The sequence below is a fragment of the Mixophyes fleayi genome, chromosome 3 (genome assembly GCF_038048845.1).
Source record: "Mixophyes fleayi isolate aMixFle1 chromosome 3, aMixFle1.hap1, whole genome shotgun sequence".
NCBI lineage: Eukaryota > Metazoa > Chordata > Amphibia > Anura > Limnodynastidae > Mixophyes > Mixophyes fleayi.
This window is the reverse complement of record NC_134404.1, coordinates 236,776,197-236,797,767: the sequence shown is the minus strand read 5'-3', so window position 1 is coordinate 236,797,767 and position 21,571 is coordinate 236,776,197. Positions and strand designations below refer to the sequence as shown.

Genomic DNA, 21,571 nt, shown 5'->3' with positions numbered 1-21,571 from the left:
AGCGAAGAAGGTGGGAGGGAATGGGATCCAGGGGACAGGTAGAGGGGGGAGAGGATGAGATGAGAGAATGGACTTCCTCGCCTGTGGTGGGGCGGAAGGAGTAGAGGGGAAGGTGGTTATACCAATCAATGTAAATAAGACACCTTAAATATTTTAAAATATATAATACATGATTTTCTGCTTAGGGAAATAAGGTTTTAAAAAGCCTGTGTTATACAGCCATGCATGTGGCCTAACATCTCCTTTATCATAAAGGGGAACTTTCTATTACCCAAATGCTGTACAGCCTGAATCCTGCAATATTCACTTAATTAGATAATTCAGGAGCAACCTCAGTTGAACCTTGCTTTTTTAACTTTGACCCTTTACTTTTGTTTATTTTTATGTACTCACCTTAAACAGCTAATAACTGCTTACCCTCCTCCCCCTTCAACTGGATCTTGTTTAATGATAACTATCACAGTTTAAAGACAAACTTTAAACTCTCTCCTGCTTGCTTGCAGTCTCCTCTTGTCTGTGGCTCCTACTTTACCTTCTCTTTATTTAATACAGTCCATACCCTCTACTTCTCTGGCTTAATTGGCGGCATTTATCCAATTCCTCTATTTTCATCCCTACATTATATATTTTCCTATTTTCTCTTTCCTCCCTCCAGGCTCTCTTTCTTCCTCCTTCTACCTGGGATGTAGTTGAAAAGTTAACAGTGAAAATGTCTACAGTGCAAGTGTCTACACCAAAATGTCTACAGTCATAAGGTTGACACAGTTATAAGGTCGACAGTCAGAATGTCTACATGTCCATAATGCCTACACAGTTAACAGGTTGACATGTAAAATGTAGACTCGGTTGTTGAAAAGACAGTCTGAATATCGACATAAATCACTATATTTAAAAATGGCAATACATATAAAAATAAAAAAGGACAAATTGTAAATAAAGTAGCAAAATCGGGGAAACAAAAAGTATGGGATCCCCCTGATTTTAGTACTACCAGCACTAGGCTTTGTCAGCTTGGGCTGGTGACACTATAGCAGGGAAACCCACAGTGTGGACTCCCCTTGCCATAATGTCAAACCAGCCCCAGGCCGGTCAGGGTTGCATTCACTACGAAGATGAAAAAATGCAAACCGCCCCCTAGGTGTACGCAGCTGTATGCTGATAGTTCTAGGGCTCGTCTGACACCTCTGTGCCAGTGGGTGTGGGATAAAAATAAGTTTACTGTGTATAAAAGCAAACCATAAGTCTGTAATCAATAATCTGAAGATACATCTGTTGATGATTACGGGTCTAGGTCCGATCTGCTCTAACACACAGGATATGCCCAGTACATATGTGGAATATCAAATCAAAAAAGAATGCACAGTAAATAAATAAAAAATGTTTACAAATTTTCCACTATAAACTATGCAGCATTTGTAGTATGTACATTTGTTTTGAATTAGTTATGTTCTAGAGGTGGTCAAAGATTTAATAACTCCACAAAAAATGTTGGTACTTTAGAAATTAAATAAAATATATAAATGAATAACTATCAAGTATCTCAATAACATTGTTAACAAACAATAACTATGTTTTCGGCTTTAGAGCCTTATTACTCAAAGTCTACATATTATAGTGGAAACACAACCAGATTGTCTAGCACCGGGGCTGGTTGAAATTTTACTGGATACATTGTCCATTTTTAAATTATTTATATAATATTGTTACATAATGCAGTACTTTGGATGGATGGCAGTAACTGTCAATCCCTAGCAGTTCTCCTCTATTCAGTTGCTTGTATTGTTCCTGCCAAGTAATTGACAGCTATGCCAGTTAAGACCATAGATGATAGATTCCTTAATTTAAGACAGGGAGACATAGTAATTTTATTCACAAATCAATGTGTTTTCTTAAAGTAGCAAATTGCAGAAGATCAAGAAAAGATACCTGGCATTTAGCACAAATTGACGCGGCCTGCATCTGTATCTAAAAGTTTGTAAATTATACACACGTGCATCAATAATGCAGTAGTGAAACCTAGCAATAAAAACCGTTTGCATTGAATTGTGCGTTGGTAACAATGCTAATTAGATTTGTGCAACGAATACCAAAAAAGGTCAAATAATCTTGAAACATTGTGCGGTTTTAGTCACGTATCATATTACCATTTTTTTCCACAATTTTAGCATAAGCTCCTTACTTTATTTCATATATGTATATATTTCTTAGCAATAATTGTTCATATTTTCTAAATAGTCATTAGTGCTGCAAATAATTCATATGACACATTTTATCTTCCTCTTGCTGTTGAACAGTGATTTGTAAGTTATTACCTCAATGCTGAGTCAATAATTCCCATGTCCAATAGGCTATTTTGACTGTAAAGAGATGGTGATACCCTACAATAGAGTGGTCTTACATTTCATACATCCCCTCCCAGTGCAGCAGATTATGATGGACACTCATCATATTGCTATAAAAGGCACTCAATATGAAAATAAGTTGCTTAAATGTGCTAATGTTTGTGTTGTTGAATGATACCATTTGACTACTGATATCAGCACATGCTCCAGAACATCCATGACACAACTGTACCTTTACTTTTTTAATATTATAAATAAAAACACAGAAAGCGTTAATGAGTTAAGTAGGGTGCTTTACTTATCCACTACTCTACGCTAAACAGGTACTGTTCCTGTTATTTACTTAGAACAAACAAAGCTGATATGAAAGAGAGTGCTGGTATAAGTAAACAAATATATTAATGAACTGTTAAAAAACAATAGAAATTGATCATACACGCTCAAAGTGGCAGATGTACGTTGGGTATTTATTCATACATCTGCCAGGTTGAACATGTATGAAATTGTTTATATGATCAATTTATATTGTTTTTTAATAGATAATAAATATATATGTTTAATAATACCAGCATTCTAAGATAAATAAAGCTCCAGTAGATGTGGTCTACTTAGATTTTGCAAAGGCCTTTGATACAGTGCCACACAAGAGGTTGGTTTACAAAATAAGGGAACTGGGTCTTGGAATCAACATTTGTACTTGGATCAAAAACTGGTTAGAGAATAGGGAACAGAGAGTTGTGATAAATGAAACATTTTCTAATTGGTCAAAAGTCTTAAGTGGAGTACCTCAAGGTTCCGTGCTGGGGCCACTCCTTTTTAATATATTTATTAATGACCTTGGTGATGGTTTAGAGAGTAAAGTTTCTATTTTTGCAGATGACACTAAACTCTGTAAGGTAATAAAATCAGAGCAAGATGTAGCTTCTCTACAGAGGGACTTAAATAAACTGGAGGATTGGGCGGCCAAATGGAATGGAATATGAGGTTTAACACAGATAAATGTAAGGTTATGCATTCAGGGATCAAAAACAAGAACGCAATCTATAAATTAAATGAAATTAATTTAGGAGAATCTATAATGGAAAAGGATTTGGGAGTGCTCATAGACAGTAGACTTAGCAATAGTGCTCAATGTCAAGCAGCAGCTGCAAGGGCAAACAAAGTATTGGCATGCATAAAAAGGGGCATAGATCAAGGGAAGACAGTGTAATTTTGCCGCTGTATAAATCGTTGGTAAGACCTCATCTTGAATATGCAGTACAGTTCTGGGCACCACTCTATAAAAAAGATAATTTGGAACTAGAAAGGGTTCAGAGAAGGGTGACAAAATTGATAAAGGTTATGGAGTCATTAAGTTATGAGGAAAGGTTAGCCAGTTTAGGCATGTTTACTTTAGAAAAGAGGCGTCTAAGGGGAGATATGATTACTATGTACAAATACATTAGGGGTCAATACAGAGAGATTTCATGGGAACTTTTAACCCCAAGGACCATACACAGGACACGCGGTCATCTCCTAAGGTTAGGGGAGAGGAAATTTCACAACCAGCAAAGGAACGGTTGCTTTACAGTAAGGGCAGTCAAGATATGGAATTCATTGCTAGGGAAGGTTGTGATGGCAGATTCAATAGATATGTTTAAGAAAGGGTTAGACAAATTTTTAGCGGAAAGGTGTATCCAGGGATACGACCATTAATAAAAATGAAGGATAGTAGTGGATATAGGGTAAAAATAGGACTGCAATATTGAGTCTGGGGGGATTTTCACAATTGAAACAGATTGGCAGTTGCTTACTCTGGATCAATTTCAAATATAAGTGCAGGATCGCAGGAGATCCAAAATAGGTTGAACTTGATGGACTGGTGTCTTTTTTCAAACTCATCTTTCATATCAGCTTTGTTTTTTAATATTAAACTACCACTATTTCGATTAAAAGGAAATTAAGTTTCATGTTTGATATTTAAGTATTTCTTTTAAAGCTGGTTTACTGTATGATTTAAAAGTTCACTTACCGATAATGCATAGGAATGTAGCTGTCATCAAAAAAGCATAGCACACGCTAAGAAATGCAGCAATACTGATTTGGGTGCTGGGTTTTGTCATATAGCAAACTCCAATGTATAGAGCTGGAGGAACTATTGCTAGCACAATACTGACATTAGCATTCCATTTAAAAAGAAATGAGAAGGAACCTGGAATTAGAAACCAATAAATAAAGTGACATAATAACAGGTATGTAGAAAGAAATTTCTTGGCCCCATTGAAACATTTTGAAGGGTGAGCCAAGATTTCTAGGGAGGAACACTCTTCACTCGCCTACCTTATCAGGCCAGTTGTCTGCCTCCTTTTGCTGTCTGTTGTTGCACTTTGCATGTCTTCTCAGAGAGCAAGGAAACATCACAGTTCCATTCCCCTCTAAGCAAAATTTAGTTTTGGAGTCCTAGGGGTAAATTTATCAAGCTGCAGGTTTGACAAGTGGAGATGTTGCCTATAGTAACCAATCAGATTGTAGCTATCATTTTGTAGAATATACTAAATAAATGATAACTAGAATCTGATTGGTTGCTATAAGCACTTTCAAACCTGCTGGAAACTTGCAGCTTGATAAATTTACTCTCTAGAGTGTCAGGATTAATCTCCCTGCAGACAGGGCTATTCTCCACTGAGTGCTCCGATGAGATAGCTGAGGGGCCCTAATGGGCCCCCATAGAAACTTACCACAGTTGTTATGTCTATGTATACACACAGAAGCACCAGACTACACTTATACCATGACAAATGTTCTATGAAGTGTTGTGGATCTAAAATCTTATTGTTAAAAATACTTCATTTAAAAATGTAGTGTTGAAAATGGCACAATCACAACCAGATGCCACCATCAGTAGCACTGACCCATGTTTCAAAGCATTCTTGGACAAAAGCTATTAAACCAGGCAGATGACATTCAAAGCCACTTAGGTGTATAACTGATTTAAGAAATTGTATACTCTATGTGGAATATGAAAGAAATGAAATAAAGATATTTAAGCTAAATATCAGATAATTCTTTATGGTAGTAAGTTATCATAGGAAGAAATACAGCGCATAATGAAGTTGCAATGTACCTGCGATCATTAAGCACACTGTAGCAGGACTTAACATTGAAGTTGCCATTGTTAATATCTGGTATAGGATGTATACAGTAGAAATAGATGGATTTTTCTTTGATGTTTCTCTTCCACTATGTAATAAATCGATGGTGTTCGCCATGGTTGAAGGTCCCCATCTTCTGCGTTGATTATAAAACTCCTGAAATTCCTGTGGAGCATTTGTATATGCATCAGAAGCTGCATTATATTCCACACGCCAGCCTTGTTGGAGAAGTAATGTACAAAGCCAACGATCCTCCCCTAGTAGCATCAATAATTGAAAAGCATGAATGAAGCTAGTGAAAACAAGGAATATAAAAACACATGCATACTCTCACTAACATCAAAAGCTTGTCATGACATAGAATACAATATATTACAATGTGTATATTTATCTCCTAAATAGGCGACCCAGGAACAGATGACCTCTATGGTTCTTTTAGTTTTGAGTAGAGATTATAGGTTGACATTAATGACTACCTTTTGATTTAAGTTTGATATGACACTAATGGCTTCATGATACATGTGTAATGCATTTACATGTGATTTTTTTTAGTATGTTTTCAGCTAGGATATTATGCTCCACTTTAATATTTATTCCACAGAAAAAGATAATAATATAAAATATAATCACTTGTAATAACCAGAGGGGCATCTTGGGTATTAGTAAGGGACCAGTCGTTTCACATTAATAGTGTTAAAATTTTAACTTGACGACTTATAAATTGATTTCGGGATTAGGAGTTGGGAGCATATTTGAATGGTTAGATGTTTTTTTCTATTTATAGTATTTTTATTGGCATAAGAGACTTGTTGTGGATATTAATAAGAGAGTCAATAATAAAGACTTTAAGTGCTTCAGTCAGTGATCTAGCACTAAGTTTAATTGTTATTTGAGTGCCAAAAAATATATTAATTTATTTGTATGTCATGTTATTAACTGTTTTATCTTAAGCATTGTGGATGTATTTTCTATATTAAATTATACTTAATAAGTTCAAGCATCTGTGTTCTTACGAATTCAAGCGACAATTTGATCAAAACGCTACATAATTGAAGGGGAGAACATTGTGGTCTAATGTTAACTCTGATTAAAGTAAATTGTGCTAGATTAGTTCTAAGGGAGAACCTAAGGCTTGCTAAATAAGAGTATCAGCTCTTCATAAAAAAACTTGGTGGTGGCATAGTTGGTACGACAAAGCTAGCGTGTGGCATAAATAGGAAAGGATTTAATCATTTTAGAAAGACCAGATGGTTGTTATTGATTAACTCTTTGCCACACACATGTCACGCAGGCTCAGGTGAGTGCTGTTCGTGACACCACAGTTAAAAGTTTGCAAGGTTTGATACCTGAAATAGAATACAGCTAAGACATTTATACAACCTTCAACCTCCGTCTTGAACAATCATTTTTGTGGAAGAAATAGATGGGTATAAAGTCCCTGTATTGACTTCAGGAAACTTAATAAATAAACTGTTAAAAGTTGATATCTTCCATCATTGATCCCTGACTTGCTGGAAGTTTTGCAAAGACTTTTATGAAATTGGATCTTCAGGAGCCTAAAATTTGACTTGCCAAAGCACGAATGGAAGATTGCTTTCCAAACCTGCTATGCATTCTGTCACAAACGCCCAGCCTGTCCCAGATACAGTAATCTGAACAGCTGGCCGTAACTGGCGTCACCTTAGTAACTTAGCATGAATAAACCTTTTCTGCCACCCCAAAGGATTTATTATGGTGTCCTTACGTTCACCAAAACCACTTATTAATGTTTCAAACTTAAATCACATACACATGTAGCATGAGCCTCCCTGGGCTTCATAAGTTCACAGAGAACCATGGAGAAAATGCTAGATTAAATGTATTTTAATCCGAAAAATGTTTCCAAGGCTTAACTACAAAAACATTAATGATAAGACAAACAATAAATTGCACAAATACGTTTCAGAAATAAAATAGAAAATAAAACTAGTCACTACTTACTAGTTAAGACTTGGGGATAGATTTACTAAGGGGCGGGTTAATTGGCGTGTTTGATCCGCCATGCATCGCCGCGTTTTTCCGGCGGTTTTGCATATGAAACAGCATGATTTACTAATGGGCGAATTTAAGGTTCAAGGTGAATCCGCCGGCGATGTGCCGGCGAAATGTAAGGCTCCAAGCCGCCGCCGGCTTGGAAAGAAACATGACGCTTTTCGTTTTAAACACAGCAGTTTCATGGAAAAGTCTTCATTATCATACTGCCGGAGCTCCGGCAGCTGTCAAAATAGTAAAGAAAAGATAAAAGTTTTAAAAAAAAAAGCGTGGAGTCCCCCTCTATTCAGTTTTAACCCTAGTGCTGGCAGCCTACTGCTGGTTCCGTGAAAATCTGGAAAAATTTTGCGTGGGGTCCCTATTTTCACAGAACCAGTACTAGGCAAACCAGCCGGGGTTGGAGGCACTATAGCAGGGGGACATGCGGCAGGGGTCCCCCTGCCATAATGACTAACCAACCCCAGTGCTGATAGCACTAGGGCTCTTCCTACACCCCTGGGCGGTGGGTGTAGGGTAATAACAGCGAAATAAATGTAAAAAAACCAAACAGACGCCATTTTGTTTTGTGGCACTACAAGTCATAGCCAGCCAGGTAGCCAGAAATAGTGTGGGCATGCTGCTACTTGTATAACTACAAGCACCAGCATACCCATGGCAGCCAGGGCATGTTGGCACTTGAAGAACCACAAGTGCCAACATGCCCTGACACCCACAGATGGCTGGGACCTGTAGTTCCACAAAGCAAAATGTTAACAAATTCACAACACCCTCATTACAACCACTAACATTTATTAAAAATATTAAACCCACCCATTCTTGTAAGATCCTCGAATCTTCTTGCTTGATTGAAGAAAAATAAAAAAAGTCCTGGACCGCCGCAAACAGCTTCTACACTGTAGAAGCTCCGATACGCAATGAGCTTAGCTCTTGCTCGAGGCTCGAGGTCTATTTATAGTTTTAGGGGATTTTCCCACGACCGTGAGAAAATCCCCCAACAGCTCAGCATGCTGTTTAAGTAATCTCGCCGCTCACAACCAGCTCTTTTATTTTGGTCATTTGAATGGCGCTATTTCAGCGGTATGCCAAACCCCTCCATAGTAAATCCGGCTGTTTGTATGTTCATCATTGTTAAAATTGGGATGGTGTTTTCTAAAGTGGTGGTTTTGAAAAAAGTCTTTGTTGGCCGTTTGAACGGCGGTTTTGCCTTTAGTAAATCCGGCGATGGCCAAACCGCCGGCAAACTAGCCCTTGGTGTGTGAGGGAACACAATTGAGAAATATGGGACATTTAAGTCTTAATAGTCCCTCTCATGAAAATGCACACGTTATTGTCTAAGGCAGAAGATTTTAAAACTTTTTCCACATAGCTTTCATCCCACACCTCTAGAGTTTAGCTGTCAATATGGACAGATATATTTCCCATATGTCACAGGGATTTCTAAGGGAGCTTGGGATGTCCTGAGATCTGGAATGTTCACAGGACCATGAGTTCTCACCTCTGCTCATTCTGCTTGGCTAGATGATATACAGCTTTGGGGATTCAAACTCCTCAGAGATGCCTATCTCTCCCTGGTCTGGCTAATTTCAACAGATTATTGACACTTGCATAGGTTCAAACTAGAGATGTTCACCGTGTTGTTTTTGGTTTTGGATTTTGGATCTGGATTAACTTTGTGTTTTGGTTTTGGCAAAATCACCCTTGTGTTTTTTGGTTCTGGTTTTGGATCTGTATTTTTTAGAAAAATTGCTAAAATATGCTAAAATCAAATATATATTTTTTAAATCAGATACTTTTTATTGAGTTTTTAGTCACACATAACAAAAAAGTGACCACACAAAAAACATTTAAACATACACCACTGTTAACTTAGAAGTGCTTCTCAGATACATCAGCTATTTCCATACATAGTTATACTTGAAACAAGTTAAATACAATAGTTGCATCGTTCAGTATTTGAGCATTAATCTCATTCCAGTTATTAGGAACAGGACATTAGTGAAGCACAATTTATAGCCTATACCATTTAAGACATTATCTCTACCTAAATAGACAATTCACGGAGTGATCCGACAATCAGACATTGTATATTGACAACATATTAATGCATAGATTAAACTCCAACGCCCCCATATTGTACATTTCTATAGTCCACATATTTTCCGCATATTTTGTAGTTTTTATTATGTATTTATTTTTTTTGCTTAATTTATTTAGCACAAACGAGCCTCCCCTCCCAGACACCCAGCCCCTCCCATCGCATTTTGCACTTTAATCCAGAGACTCCAGATCGTTCGAACCGACTCAGTATTTAGATGTATACCACATAGACCAAATTTTGGGATTTTTGCTTGAGCATTTCTACTAGTATATACATATTTTTCATGCTGCATTGTATTATTAACCAGGGCTTTCCACTTATGAAAATCAGGTGGGTCAGGCGCCAACCATCTCCGGGAGATCACCACTTTAGCGAGTTAAATTAAAGATATATACAGCTGGATATTTATCAATTAGATCATCTAGCAATATCCCATAAGGACAGATTTTGGGAGTCATATGGGGAGCCATTGGAATTGTATCAGTCACACATTTCCAGACCTTCACCCAAAAAGCACCTACTACTGGGTAATCCCATAGCATATGCCAGAAATCTGCAGCAGAAAAACTACATTTTGGACAGGATGCATCACTTCTCCGACCCATATGGTGCAAACCAACTGGAGTTAGATAAACTCTGTGAAATATATATATAGATGTATTTGTTGATACCGAAGGCAGGTTGTAGCACTACGAATAGATTTAAGCATGTGAATCCAATCCTCCTCCGTTAGCTGACCAAGATTCACCTGCCATTTCACTTTCAATGATTCTAAATCCCTAGAGGCCAAAGAACCATTAATGATTGAATAGAGCTGGGAAATAGTTTTATTTCTACCCATATTTAATAAAAGAGTTTTAAGGGAAGATGTCTAAATTAAGGGAGTAGAGGTAGGAAATTGAGCATTCAAGGAATGCCGAAGTTGTAGATAACAGTAAAACGCAGAATTAGGTATCCCCCTTTCTTGTGATAATTGTGCAAATGATTTCAATATACCAGACTGATACAACTGTCCAATATTTACTATGCCATATTTTTGCCAAATATTATACTCTCTCAGTTTATTAAGCTCCGGGAAGGAGAGATTATGCCACAAAGGAGTAAAAGGATCGTAACCTTCATTTCCCACTATATTTTGAGAAATATGCCAGACTTCAACAGCCTGTCTAACTATTGGGGCCACCCTATTCGAATATTTTCCCCTTAGCAATATTCCCATAGGCAGCAATAGTGCACCGCCTGAAGCATTTGCCTTAGCCTGCTCAGCCAGAAAGCCCAACAGATCAAGAGGAATCTGATCTCCCACTCAATTAGTCAAATGGGCAAGTTGTGCTGCATAATAATATATTCACAAATTCGGAAGTGCTAATCCACCATCAGCCTTAGCTCTGCACAAAATAGACATTCGGATACGTGCTCTTCCTTCGACCCAGACAAACGAGGAAATAAGTCTGTATATTTTTTTAAACAATGCTCGGGGGAGGTATATCGGAGAGTGCTGAAGAATATATAGGAAGTTAGGCTGTTTTACCATCTTGAAAAGGTTAATCCTTCCCGTTACCATAAGGGGAAGTTTTTTCCAAATATGTGATTTTACTTTAAGATATTCTATAACCGGATCTATATTAAGAGATACAAATTCACTCTCGCCAAACCAGACACCAAGATACTTAAACCTTTTGGTCCATTTAAGAGAGTGTCTAGACCTATCCTCGGGGGGAATTACACCATGGAGGGGAAATATATAAGATTTATCCCAGTTGATCAATAGGCCTGAAAATTCTCTAAATTTATTAACCACCTCCAATAGACAGTTCAACGAGGAATCAGAGTCTGACAGAAACAGCAACATGTCGTCAGCATAAAGAGCTATATTATCACATACCTTTCCAATCGGGAGCCCAACAATTAACGGTTGGTCCCTAACCAAGCAGGCAAGGGGTTCTATGGCCAGCTCAAATAATACTGGAGACAGGGGACAGTCTTGCCTGGTTCCTCGCCCCAAACTAAAGGAGAGAGACGTGTAGCCATTTACAGAAACTCTTGCTGTTGGTTCCGAATACAATAGTCGTATCCATTTAATAAACTCCGTCCCTAACCCAATCTATGCAGTACCTCCAAAAGATACCCCCACTCGACCGAGTCAAAGACCTTGGCAGCATCCAAGGACACCACCACTGCCCCCTCCTAGGCCACATGGGGCAACTGTATATGAGTATAGAGACGTCTTAAATTTGAAACGGTGGATTTACCAGGCATAAAGCCCGTTTGATCAGGGTGAATTATTTCAGAAATAACAAAATTAAGCCTATAGGCAAGTATCTTAGCCAGTATCTTAACATCGGTACAGAGTAAAGAAATAGGTCTATATGACTCTGGATAAAGGGGATCCTTTCCAGGTTTCAGCAAGACCATTATTAGCGCCTCTGACATAGATGGAGACAATGAACCCAATTTAAAAAGGCCATTATACAAATCCAGCAGCTGAGGAACAAAAAAGTCTTTAAACTTTTTATATAGCTCTATAGGGAGGGCATCAATTCCCTGTGCCTTATGACCAGGGAACGAGGATATAACAGACTCTATTTCCTCCACCGCAATAGGCGCATTCAAAATAGATGCCGAGTCCTGAGAAAGACAGGGAAGTTTAATAGAGTCCAAGTAACCCGACAGCTGAATCTGGGAATATTTGGTTCTTGAGGTATAAGCTTCTTTATAGTATTGATAAAAAGTATCAACAATTTTGCCACCTCTAAAAAGTTTATCATTTTGACTATTATAAATTGCTGAGATTACTCTACTGGATTGTTGATCCCTTGCAAGGCAGGCCAAGTAGCTTCCACCCATATCCGTCTCTGAATATTGCCAATGCTGGGAAAATAAGAGCCGCCATTTAGATTTATCTAGGAGATAATCTCTCCATTCTATCTGGGCCCTTAACCAATGTAGACGATCATCAGGGGTATGCGAGCTTATATATAAACATTCCAAATCTCTACAACGCTGTTCCAAATCAGACTCTTTTTTCCTATTGGAGTTCTTAATTTCAGCAATACATTTAATTAGGGTTCCCCTCATGAAGGCCTTGAATGTGTCTCAAAGAATATTCATATGCGTTGACCCTTTATTATCAGTAAAAAAAACCTTCCCAAGGAACTGTAAGGCTTAGTCCCGTACCCATCGTATTCATCCAGCAGGGGTTCAGCTTCCAAAATCTAACTCCTCTATCACTTGACAAGTCTATATCAGCAAGAACTGGGGAGTGGTCTGAGATACCTCTGGACAAGTATTCTATCGAAGTAACATAAGGGGACAACGACAAGGAAGGTAAGATCAAATCTAACCTGGAAAAGGTGTAATAGCTAGTTGAATGACATGAAAATTGCTGTTTATTAGGATTTCTGCATCTCCATACTTCTACCACACCCATTCCTTCTACTACCCGAGAGAAAGGGGTGGGACCACCTTGTAATGGTGCACCTAACTCCCGCCATCTATCTAAACCTGCGTGTAGGACATTACTAAAATCTCCCAGACATACCACTGGGGTAGCCGGAGATAGGCTTTACACAAAACATCATTGTTATATGGTGGTGGAATATATATTGCCAAAATAATAAGTGGTGTGAAGTTAACAATTGCCCTTATGAGCACATATCTACCATAGGGATCAATCTCCACATGGGCAGCACAGTGGCCTAGTGGTTAGCACTTCTGCCTCACAGCACTGGGGTCATGAGTTCAATTCCCGACCATGGCCTTATCTGTGTGGAGTTTGTATGTTCTCCCCGTGTTTGCGTGGGTTTCCTCCGGGTGCTCCGGTTTCCTCCCACACTCCAAAAACAGGTTAATTGGCTGCTATCAAAATTGACCCTAGTCTCTCCCTCTCTGTGTGTCTGTGTGTGTGTGTGTGAGTGTGTGTCTATATTAGCGAATTTAGACTGTAAGCTCCAAAGGGGCAGGGACTGAAGTGAATGCGTTCTCTGTACAGCGCTGCGGAATTAGTGGCGCTATATAAATAAATGATGATGATGATGATGATGATGCTTCAATGTAAAGGTCAAGTATAGATACTCCTCTAGAGTTAGCAGTTTGCGTTGAGTGATAAGCCCATCCCACCCACTGACGCTTTAAGGCTAAAACTTTGTTGCCATAGAGATGTGTCTTGCACCCCACTAACCTCCCGCAGGTGATATCTCCGTGTTCGCTACGATCATAACACTCTGGTATGCCCAACCCCTGCCGAACTTGGAAGCCAAGCAGAGTGTAGCCAGATTAGTACTGAGATGGGAGACCACTTGGGAATATCTGGTATAGTAGATAAACATGTTGAGAATACTATCCCATAGGTGATGGAAAGGTGGGCGTGTAACCAGCTAGTCATCAATCGTCTGTTAATATGGCAATAGCATATCAGCAGCAATCACCATACGGACCTTAAATATGTATGAATGTACATGACCTTTCTAAACATCGCTCTTCAGCGCATTATTACATGTATATATATGACTTATGACCACAGTAATAATTTCAATACTGTGTGTCAATATAATACTATCCAATACAATTGGAATCCAGTATACCAACAATGAAAAGTTATAGCTTAGTCCATATCACAACCAAATTGTGATGTTCAAACATATGCTTAATGCCAATTACCTGTCACAATGCACCAGGTCTTGCACAAATTCTAAAAGTTTATTCATATCAAATTGATTTGTATGACATATGTCCTTGATAGATATCTGTTTCATGTGTACATTCTGGAACTATGTCTTTTATCACCAATTTAGCTATATATTTATGTGGCCAATATATCTACGGACAATCAGGAGCACTATATAAACCCATAACTTCCATCGATACCCCTGATCCCCTGAGGAAATTCGCTTGAGCGAATGAAACGTGTTGGGACACACCTACCTAGTGACGTCATACCGGAAGCCACTCTGTGCATCCCACTGTGGAACGCATGCTGCACAACGCTACACGCCGCTAGGATCAATAATCTTATGGTCTGGTTCTACATGGTAAATACCACCTTTCATCAAGCTGGGACTTTTATCCATCATCAAAGCCTCCAAGTAAGACTCATACGATCAGGACACTAATCTGGCCAATCAGTACATCGAGTCCGAGGACTCATAGTTACCCGCTCATACTCTAACCCAGGGTATAGTCCCTTGGGGATTTACTGCACTGGACTTACTATATTGGACATTAGATTGATCTACACTTCTGCACTATCACTGTGCGTTTTTATCCTATAGCGTCTATTGATCTATGATCCATTGTATTTTACTTTGTTTTATATGTAATTAATGCTGTGGCCGGCACACATGTTTGTTAATTATATTTTATTAAATGTATATATTTATCTGCCAATATTGTATCTATATTATCATTCATTATAACTTAGGATAATTAGACCCATACTGGTCGGAATCAGCACATATCTAGGATTCATCTAACCCTTTTTATTCACTTCAACCAGTATATTTACTATTGTCACTTAAAAGGAGCAATTTGAGCGCTCACTTTACACTATTTTTATAGAGATGTGTCTCGGCCAAACAAATTATATCTATATTATATTTTCGCAGCTGATTTAACACCAGGGAGCGTTTGATCTTTTTCATTCAATCCCCTGACATTCCATGTCAGTAGTCTGAGTCCTTCCCCTCCAGATCTACTTACAGCCATTTACAATCATATCCCTTTGGAAAACAATGGATATATATCAAACAGAAGGAGCACTTAGCCGGAAGGAAGATAATGGAGATCCGCTCTGTGCATACCAAGGCAAAAACTATTTCCTGAGTTATAGGCAAATGTTAAGACATTGTGGTATAAACAATACAAAAAATAAACATAATACAAAAATACATTTGTAACAATTTAACTCCCCAACCCCCACCCCGTGTACCCTTTTTTCTGAAACTAAGGTACACTTTTATCCTAAACAAGCTCCATAAACTAGAACAAACTTGGAAGCTACACAAATTTAACTATAAATAGCACAAAACCTCCTTTAGAAAAAGTAGTAGCTGGCCCTCCACTGCCAAACCTGTAAAGTAAAATCACGGACTTCAACATGTGTAATTAAGGCACGTTTCTTTCTCTCTCTAGCGGAAGACCGTCCAGCCATGTCATCGCCTCCCTTGGTGAAACGAAGAAATTAAATCTGACCCTAAGTCTTGCTGGGAACATCATTGAGTACGGCAGTCCAAGATCTCTCAGCTTCTGTTTAACTGCGGAAAACTGAGCTCTGGATTTCTGAACGTCCAGTGCAAAGTCCGGGAACACCGAGATATTGGTACCATTATATTTCAAAGAGCCTTTTTGATGAATCAGTCTAAGGACTGCATCTCTATCTCTGAAGTGAAGGAGCTTTGCAATGAATGTTCTGGATGGTGCCCCAGGTGGGGGAGCTTGAAATGGTATACGATGTGCTCTCTCCACTGCAAACTGGGGTGAAAAACGGCATCTTTACCAAACTGCTCAAGCAGCCACTTCTCTAGAAATTGCTCTGGAGCCGACCCCTCTGCCCGCTCCGGCAGGCCCACAAAACGGAGATTGCTTCTCCTCAAGCGGCCTTCCATATCCACTAATTTGTTTTTGCAACTCTGTAACTCTCCTTTCACTGGTGCAGATACATCCTCCAGAGTAGAAATACGATTTTCAGTTTCACCAACTCTTTCACGTATTTTTTGCAATTCGTGTCTCAGCAAAGAAATATCAGCTTGAACTTCGCCAATCTTATCTGTGACCCTTTTTTCAGAAGCTGTAATGGCAGATAACACTTGCTGGATAGAAGATGAGTCAACATGATCCTGCTGGGTGGTATCAGAAGGGGGTTGAGCACCATTCCGGGGTATTTGCACTTCCCCTGGCGAGGAGGAAGATGATTGATGGGCAAAGCGCTCAAGCCTGGTAGCAGGTGTTTGCCCATGCTTTCCCATATTTCAGACTGGCAGTAGAGCGTTTTACTAAAGAGTATCACCCTGCAGTATCAGGGTAGAATGTTCCAAAACTTTTATATTATTCCACTAATATTCTGGAAAATGCCACACCAGAATTCTATAGAGATGCTCTTTGCAAAAATATTGCAGGATGGGCTCCTTACATTCTCGTGCTTTGTTATTATTTTACAGTGTCAATGATGCAGGATTTTGGCAAGCAGTTATATTGCTGCGAACTTTGCAAAACTGTAGAGCGAGTCAGATCGAACAAGCAGCCATTAGCATCCTCAGCATACACAGCAGGGTAATAAAATGGCGGTCACTCTACCACAGGAGCCCGCGTAACTTGGCACCAACAGAGTCAGGCCTTCAGGATATATACAATTCCCAAATTCAGCCCAGGAAAGGAACTTAAAAGCAACTTTAAAAGGAACTTTTACCTCTGTATCAGGGACAGCCCTGGGACAAAATCGATCCCCTTCTCCAGGAGACTGCAGCACCCTCCTCACACGAGTATAGCTGCTTATTATACTGTGCTTCAGGGAGTATTAACTCTGTCCCTTTCAGCAAAGCTCTCCTCTTCGGCTGGACCACCTTTATGCGAGTACCGCGATGACCCTTCGCTATTTCCGGCCTGAGCTCAAAATTTAGGCCCCGGCTTCTGCTGAGGAGTAGGCCCCGATATACAGGCTGTCAGAAAAGTCTCTCTGCTGGTGTCTTTAAATGCTGTGATTCTTCTCAAAGAAGGTCACCATAGTCCAGCAGCCTTCCACAGTTAGCATAAAGATTTTTGGCAGCAAGAACCAGCAATAAACAGGATAGCAATATCGGATTATGGAGGACAGCAAGAACAGCACTTCCTGCTCCATACTACTCCAAGCCACGCCCCCTAAAAATCACATAATTTTGCTCTTTTTTGTACCTGCATTATTATTAACCTCAACAATACTAATTTCAAGTCATTTGCAGTCAATTTTGACCACCTTACAGGTCACAATGTTATTTTCATACACTCTCAGACAAAGACTGCAGCGACCTGGCTGGATGCTAAGCAACAGAGCAACGGCACAAACACACGGCAGTTCATAGCACATCTAGGAAACATTTCCACACAGCAGTAGCAGAAAAGATAAGTGGTGAAAGATGGAATTGTCCTTGGGCCCTCCCACCCACCGTTATGTAAGATATTGAAAAGGACATCCACAGTTTAACAAAGGAAGCACTCCATCGACAAGCAATGACACTTTTGTGGCTGAAGTGCTTGGTTTGTTTGGGCCTCCACACAACAAACAAGCAATAGCTTAGCTGCCTTAAGCCTAACAGTGATGTCAATGAACTCTACAGCTCTGCAGCTCGTGCTGCATCTTTAATCTCTTTCTCATCTGTGGATACCTCCCACTCATTCCTGAAGAACTGCCAAACTTCTGTAGACACAGGAATGGATATTACAACTGGAGTGGCATTAGATCTGCTTCAGACAGACTGTGACACGGAACATGTGGGCAACATGGAATCTGTCATATTGGAATATGATGCATTGAACAGAAATTTAAAGTAATATATAGACGCAGTTGAGGAGACTGTACTTAAGTTAAAACATGACCCAGAATTTATGAGAGCTTGCACACGAGAGATAGACTGCGCTTCAGAAGAATAATACAAAGGAGGCCCTGAGGCAGGACGATAAATATGCCCAGTTTAAAGAACAGCTTAGAGACCTGAGATAACAAATGGGTGTGTCACCGGCCCCATGCAGACTAAGCTTTGAAAGATGAAGACCAAGAAATCGCCATCACCCTGAGCATATGGCCTGTACAGTGAAACTGAGAATAGCTCATGAAATGATGTTATGGTTCATTTGATCCCTCCACCCGTTCCTTGGATAACTGTGGTAATTCTACAGCTAATACATTACGACGAGCGCTGACCCTCCCAGGATGCGTGCATTTATCAGACCAAGAACAATCCAGGGTGCCCCAGCGGGTTGGAGATGGAAAACCCACTGAAAAACAACGTATGTGGTCACACACAAGAGATACAAGCAATTGAAAGGATGATTGGAAAAAAAACTTCAGAAGAGTAAATCTGCCAGGTGTCCAAAAATTGGCTGTGATCACTCTGATATGAGTATATCATTTCTTGTTCCAGACAATGCACTAAAAAGAGCCATGGAAATTCACAGCAAAAAGCAAGGTCACCACTGAGCTTTGAATCAGCCCCAATTCTCATAAAATTATAATATAGTTAGGTACCTTTGACATAAAGTGCAGATTACAAACACTTTGTGCAATACTGATGAAACAGCAGCAAAGTGGAAGTGAAACACATATACACGTCTATTTAGACATCCATGCAGGGCCGGATTTACCGCTAGGCAACCTAGGCACCTGCCTAGGGCCTAGCGGCTCTCGGGGGGCACAGCTGGGGGGGGACAGGAGTAATTTTTTAAAAAATGAAAAAAAAAAAATTCGGCCCCTCCCCCGACTCGCGGCACCCCCCCCCCCCCCGCGACTCGTGCGGGAGGGGGGGGGGTGCCGCGAGTCGGGGGAGGGGGGGTGCCGCGAATCGGGTCCCGGCAGCCTCTTCTCCTCTCAGTGTCTCAGTGATAGAGAGAGGAGGAGAGGCTGCCGGGACCCGACGGGCGATCACGTGACTCTTTCTTTCTTTCTTTTTTTTTTTTTTCTTTACATCTGGACTGACGGAGGAGGAGCAGCGCGCAATAGAAAGGTAAGTAAAACACAGAAGTGGTGATGGTGACGGGGCACAGAAGCGGTGATGGTGAAGGGGCACAGAGGTAGTGAAGGGGCACAGAAGTGGTGATGGTGATTGGCACAGAAGTGGTGATGGTGAAGGGCACAGAGATGGTGATTGGCACAGAAGTGGTGATGGTGATTGGCACAGAAGTGGTGATGGTGATTGGCACAGAAGTGGTGATGGTGATTGGCACAGAAGTGGTGATGGTGGTTGGCACAGAAGTGGTGATGGTGGTTGGCACAGAAGTGGTGATGGGCACAGAGGTGGTGATGGTGAAGAGGCACAGAGGTGGTGATGGGCACAGAGGTGGTGATGGTGATTGGCACATTGGTGGTGGTAGTGATTGGCACAGAGGTGGGGATGGTGATGGGCACAGAGGTGAGGGGGAAAGGGCACATGTGATATTGTGAAGGGGCAAAAGTGACAATGAAGGGGCACAGTGTGATGATAGAGGGACAAAAGTGACAAGAGCACATACTTGGATTTATGCGTATTATTTTTGCAAACAACTTAAGTAAGTATTTCTGCCCTGACTTCAATATTTATTATGTTGTTTTGACCCAACTACTTAAAAAAACGGGACTGCTTGGTAATTATTTAGGGGTGCCTTTTTCTGCAGCAGGGTGGCCTTGCTCTTTTCACATGTTAGGTACGCCCCCAAAGATGCAAGCTACGCCCTCACCTCCTTTGGCGGCGTGCCGCCGCTGCGCGGCGGCACATGCTTTCATATCTACGTAACTATAGGGGTATATGGTAGGCTGCAAAAATATAGTGCTATGGATTGTTTCAGGGAGGGGGCCCAAAAACAGTATCCTGCCTAGGGCCCTATGAGGTCTAAATCCGGCTCTGCATCCATGCTTACATTACTTCTGCAAACAACGTTGTTCTTTGTTAATAAAACTGTTGTCTTTATACCATTCAAAAAATATTAAAAATTATCCTCCACCATTCTTTGAATATTGATAGTTGATAGTAGGATCAGGTAAGTACAGCTGAGGTGTCACTAATTTTGATCAATTCTTTTACAGACAAAGGGGTTAATGTATCAAGGTCCGATTTTTTCAGCGTGTTAAAATCGCGGCAAATCGTGGGTGATAACCCGCGATTTTAGTCAAAAATGTCTCAAATGTATCAAGCTGCTTCAAAATCGCTGTTCATCTTTGACGTTTTGCTGCAATGTAAAACATTCCCGTGTTAGCTAACTCTCCTGTGTTGTAGCAGCGAGTTGTATAAACCCATCACTGTTACACTGCCTGTCATACAGCTGCCGGAGTGCAAAGCGAGTTGCTGCATGGGTCTGCAAATTAATTTGTATCCACTCAGTATGTAAAGGGATTGTCTTATGTGTCTATTTCTATGCTGTCATTAAAATAATCTTCTATCATCCTTTGGATGTTGATGGTGGGATCAGGTGGAGTTACGGCAGAGGTGTCACGTTTTTTGGTCAATTCTTTTAGACAAGACCAGGGGTATATTTGAAAAAGTGGAGATGTTGCCTATAGCAACAAATCAGATTCTAGTTCTCATTCATTTAGTACATTCTACAAAATGACAGCTGGAATCTTATTGGTTGCTATAGGCAACATCTCCACTTTTTCAAACCCGCAGTTCAGTAAATATACCCCCGATGTTAAAATGTGTGCTGAGTCATGTGCATCATCCCTGGGTCTCTTGGGAAAGCTAATTTTTTTCCTAGCAGCAGTTGAGTGAGAAACTGAAAGAGGAGACACCGTCCTGTCATGTAACACTTGAGCTGTCAAATTGCTATTGTAGCTGCTGCAATCTTCTACATGCTGTTGACAAATGACGGATATGTCAAGATATTTTACGGGCCACAGACAGCATTTCCTGCATGTCCCTGTCATTTTTTAAAAAGCTCTGCACCACCAAGTTTATTGTGCTAGCAAAACAGGGAATGTGATGGAATTCACCCAGCTGTAATGCTCTCACAATATTGGTGGCGTTATCGGAAATTACATATCCTGAGGAGAGTCCAAGCGGGATAAGCCATGTTGCAATAACATCCCTTACTTTTTGTAACAGATTGTTAGCTGTATGTCTCTTAGTGAAGCCGGTGATAGACAGAGTATCCTGCCTCTGAAAAATGTGACATCTTGGGTACATGCTGCTGCTGTTCCTGCTTGTGGAGGCAAATCACCAACCGAGTGGGCTGTCACAGTCATATAATCTTTGGTTTGCCCAGTTCCGCTTGTCCACATATCTGTGGTTAACTGTACAGTGGGTAGAATGGCA

The 21,571-nt window shown here is 40.2% G+C and overlaps 1 protein-coding gene across 1 annotated transcript in view; it reads right to left on the bottom strand.

Moving 5' to 3' along the window:
• LOC142143230 (chitin synthase chs-2-like) overlaps nucleotides 1–21,571 on the bottom strand; it is a 182,243-nt gene that overhangs the window by 36,728 nt on the left and 123,944 nt on the right. The window contains exons 11-12 of the mRNA XM_075200941.1: nucleotides 5,446–5,730; nucleotides 4,354–4,533 (exon numbers count right to left, since the gene is read on the bottom strand). Coding sequence (XP_075057042.1) covers nucleotides 4,354–4,533; nucleotides 5,446–5,730 — 465 coding nt within the window. The remainder of the gene's footprint in view (nucleotides 1–4,353; nucleotides 4,534–5,445; nucleotides 5,731–21,571) is intronic.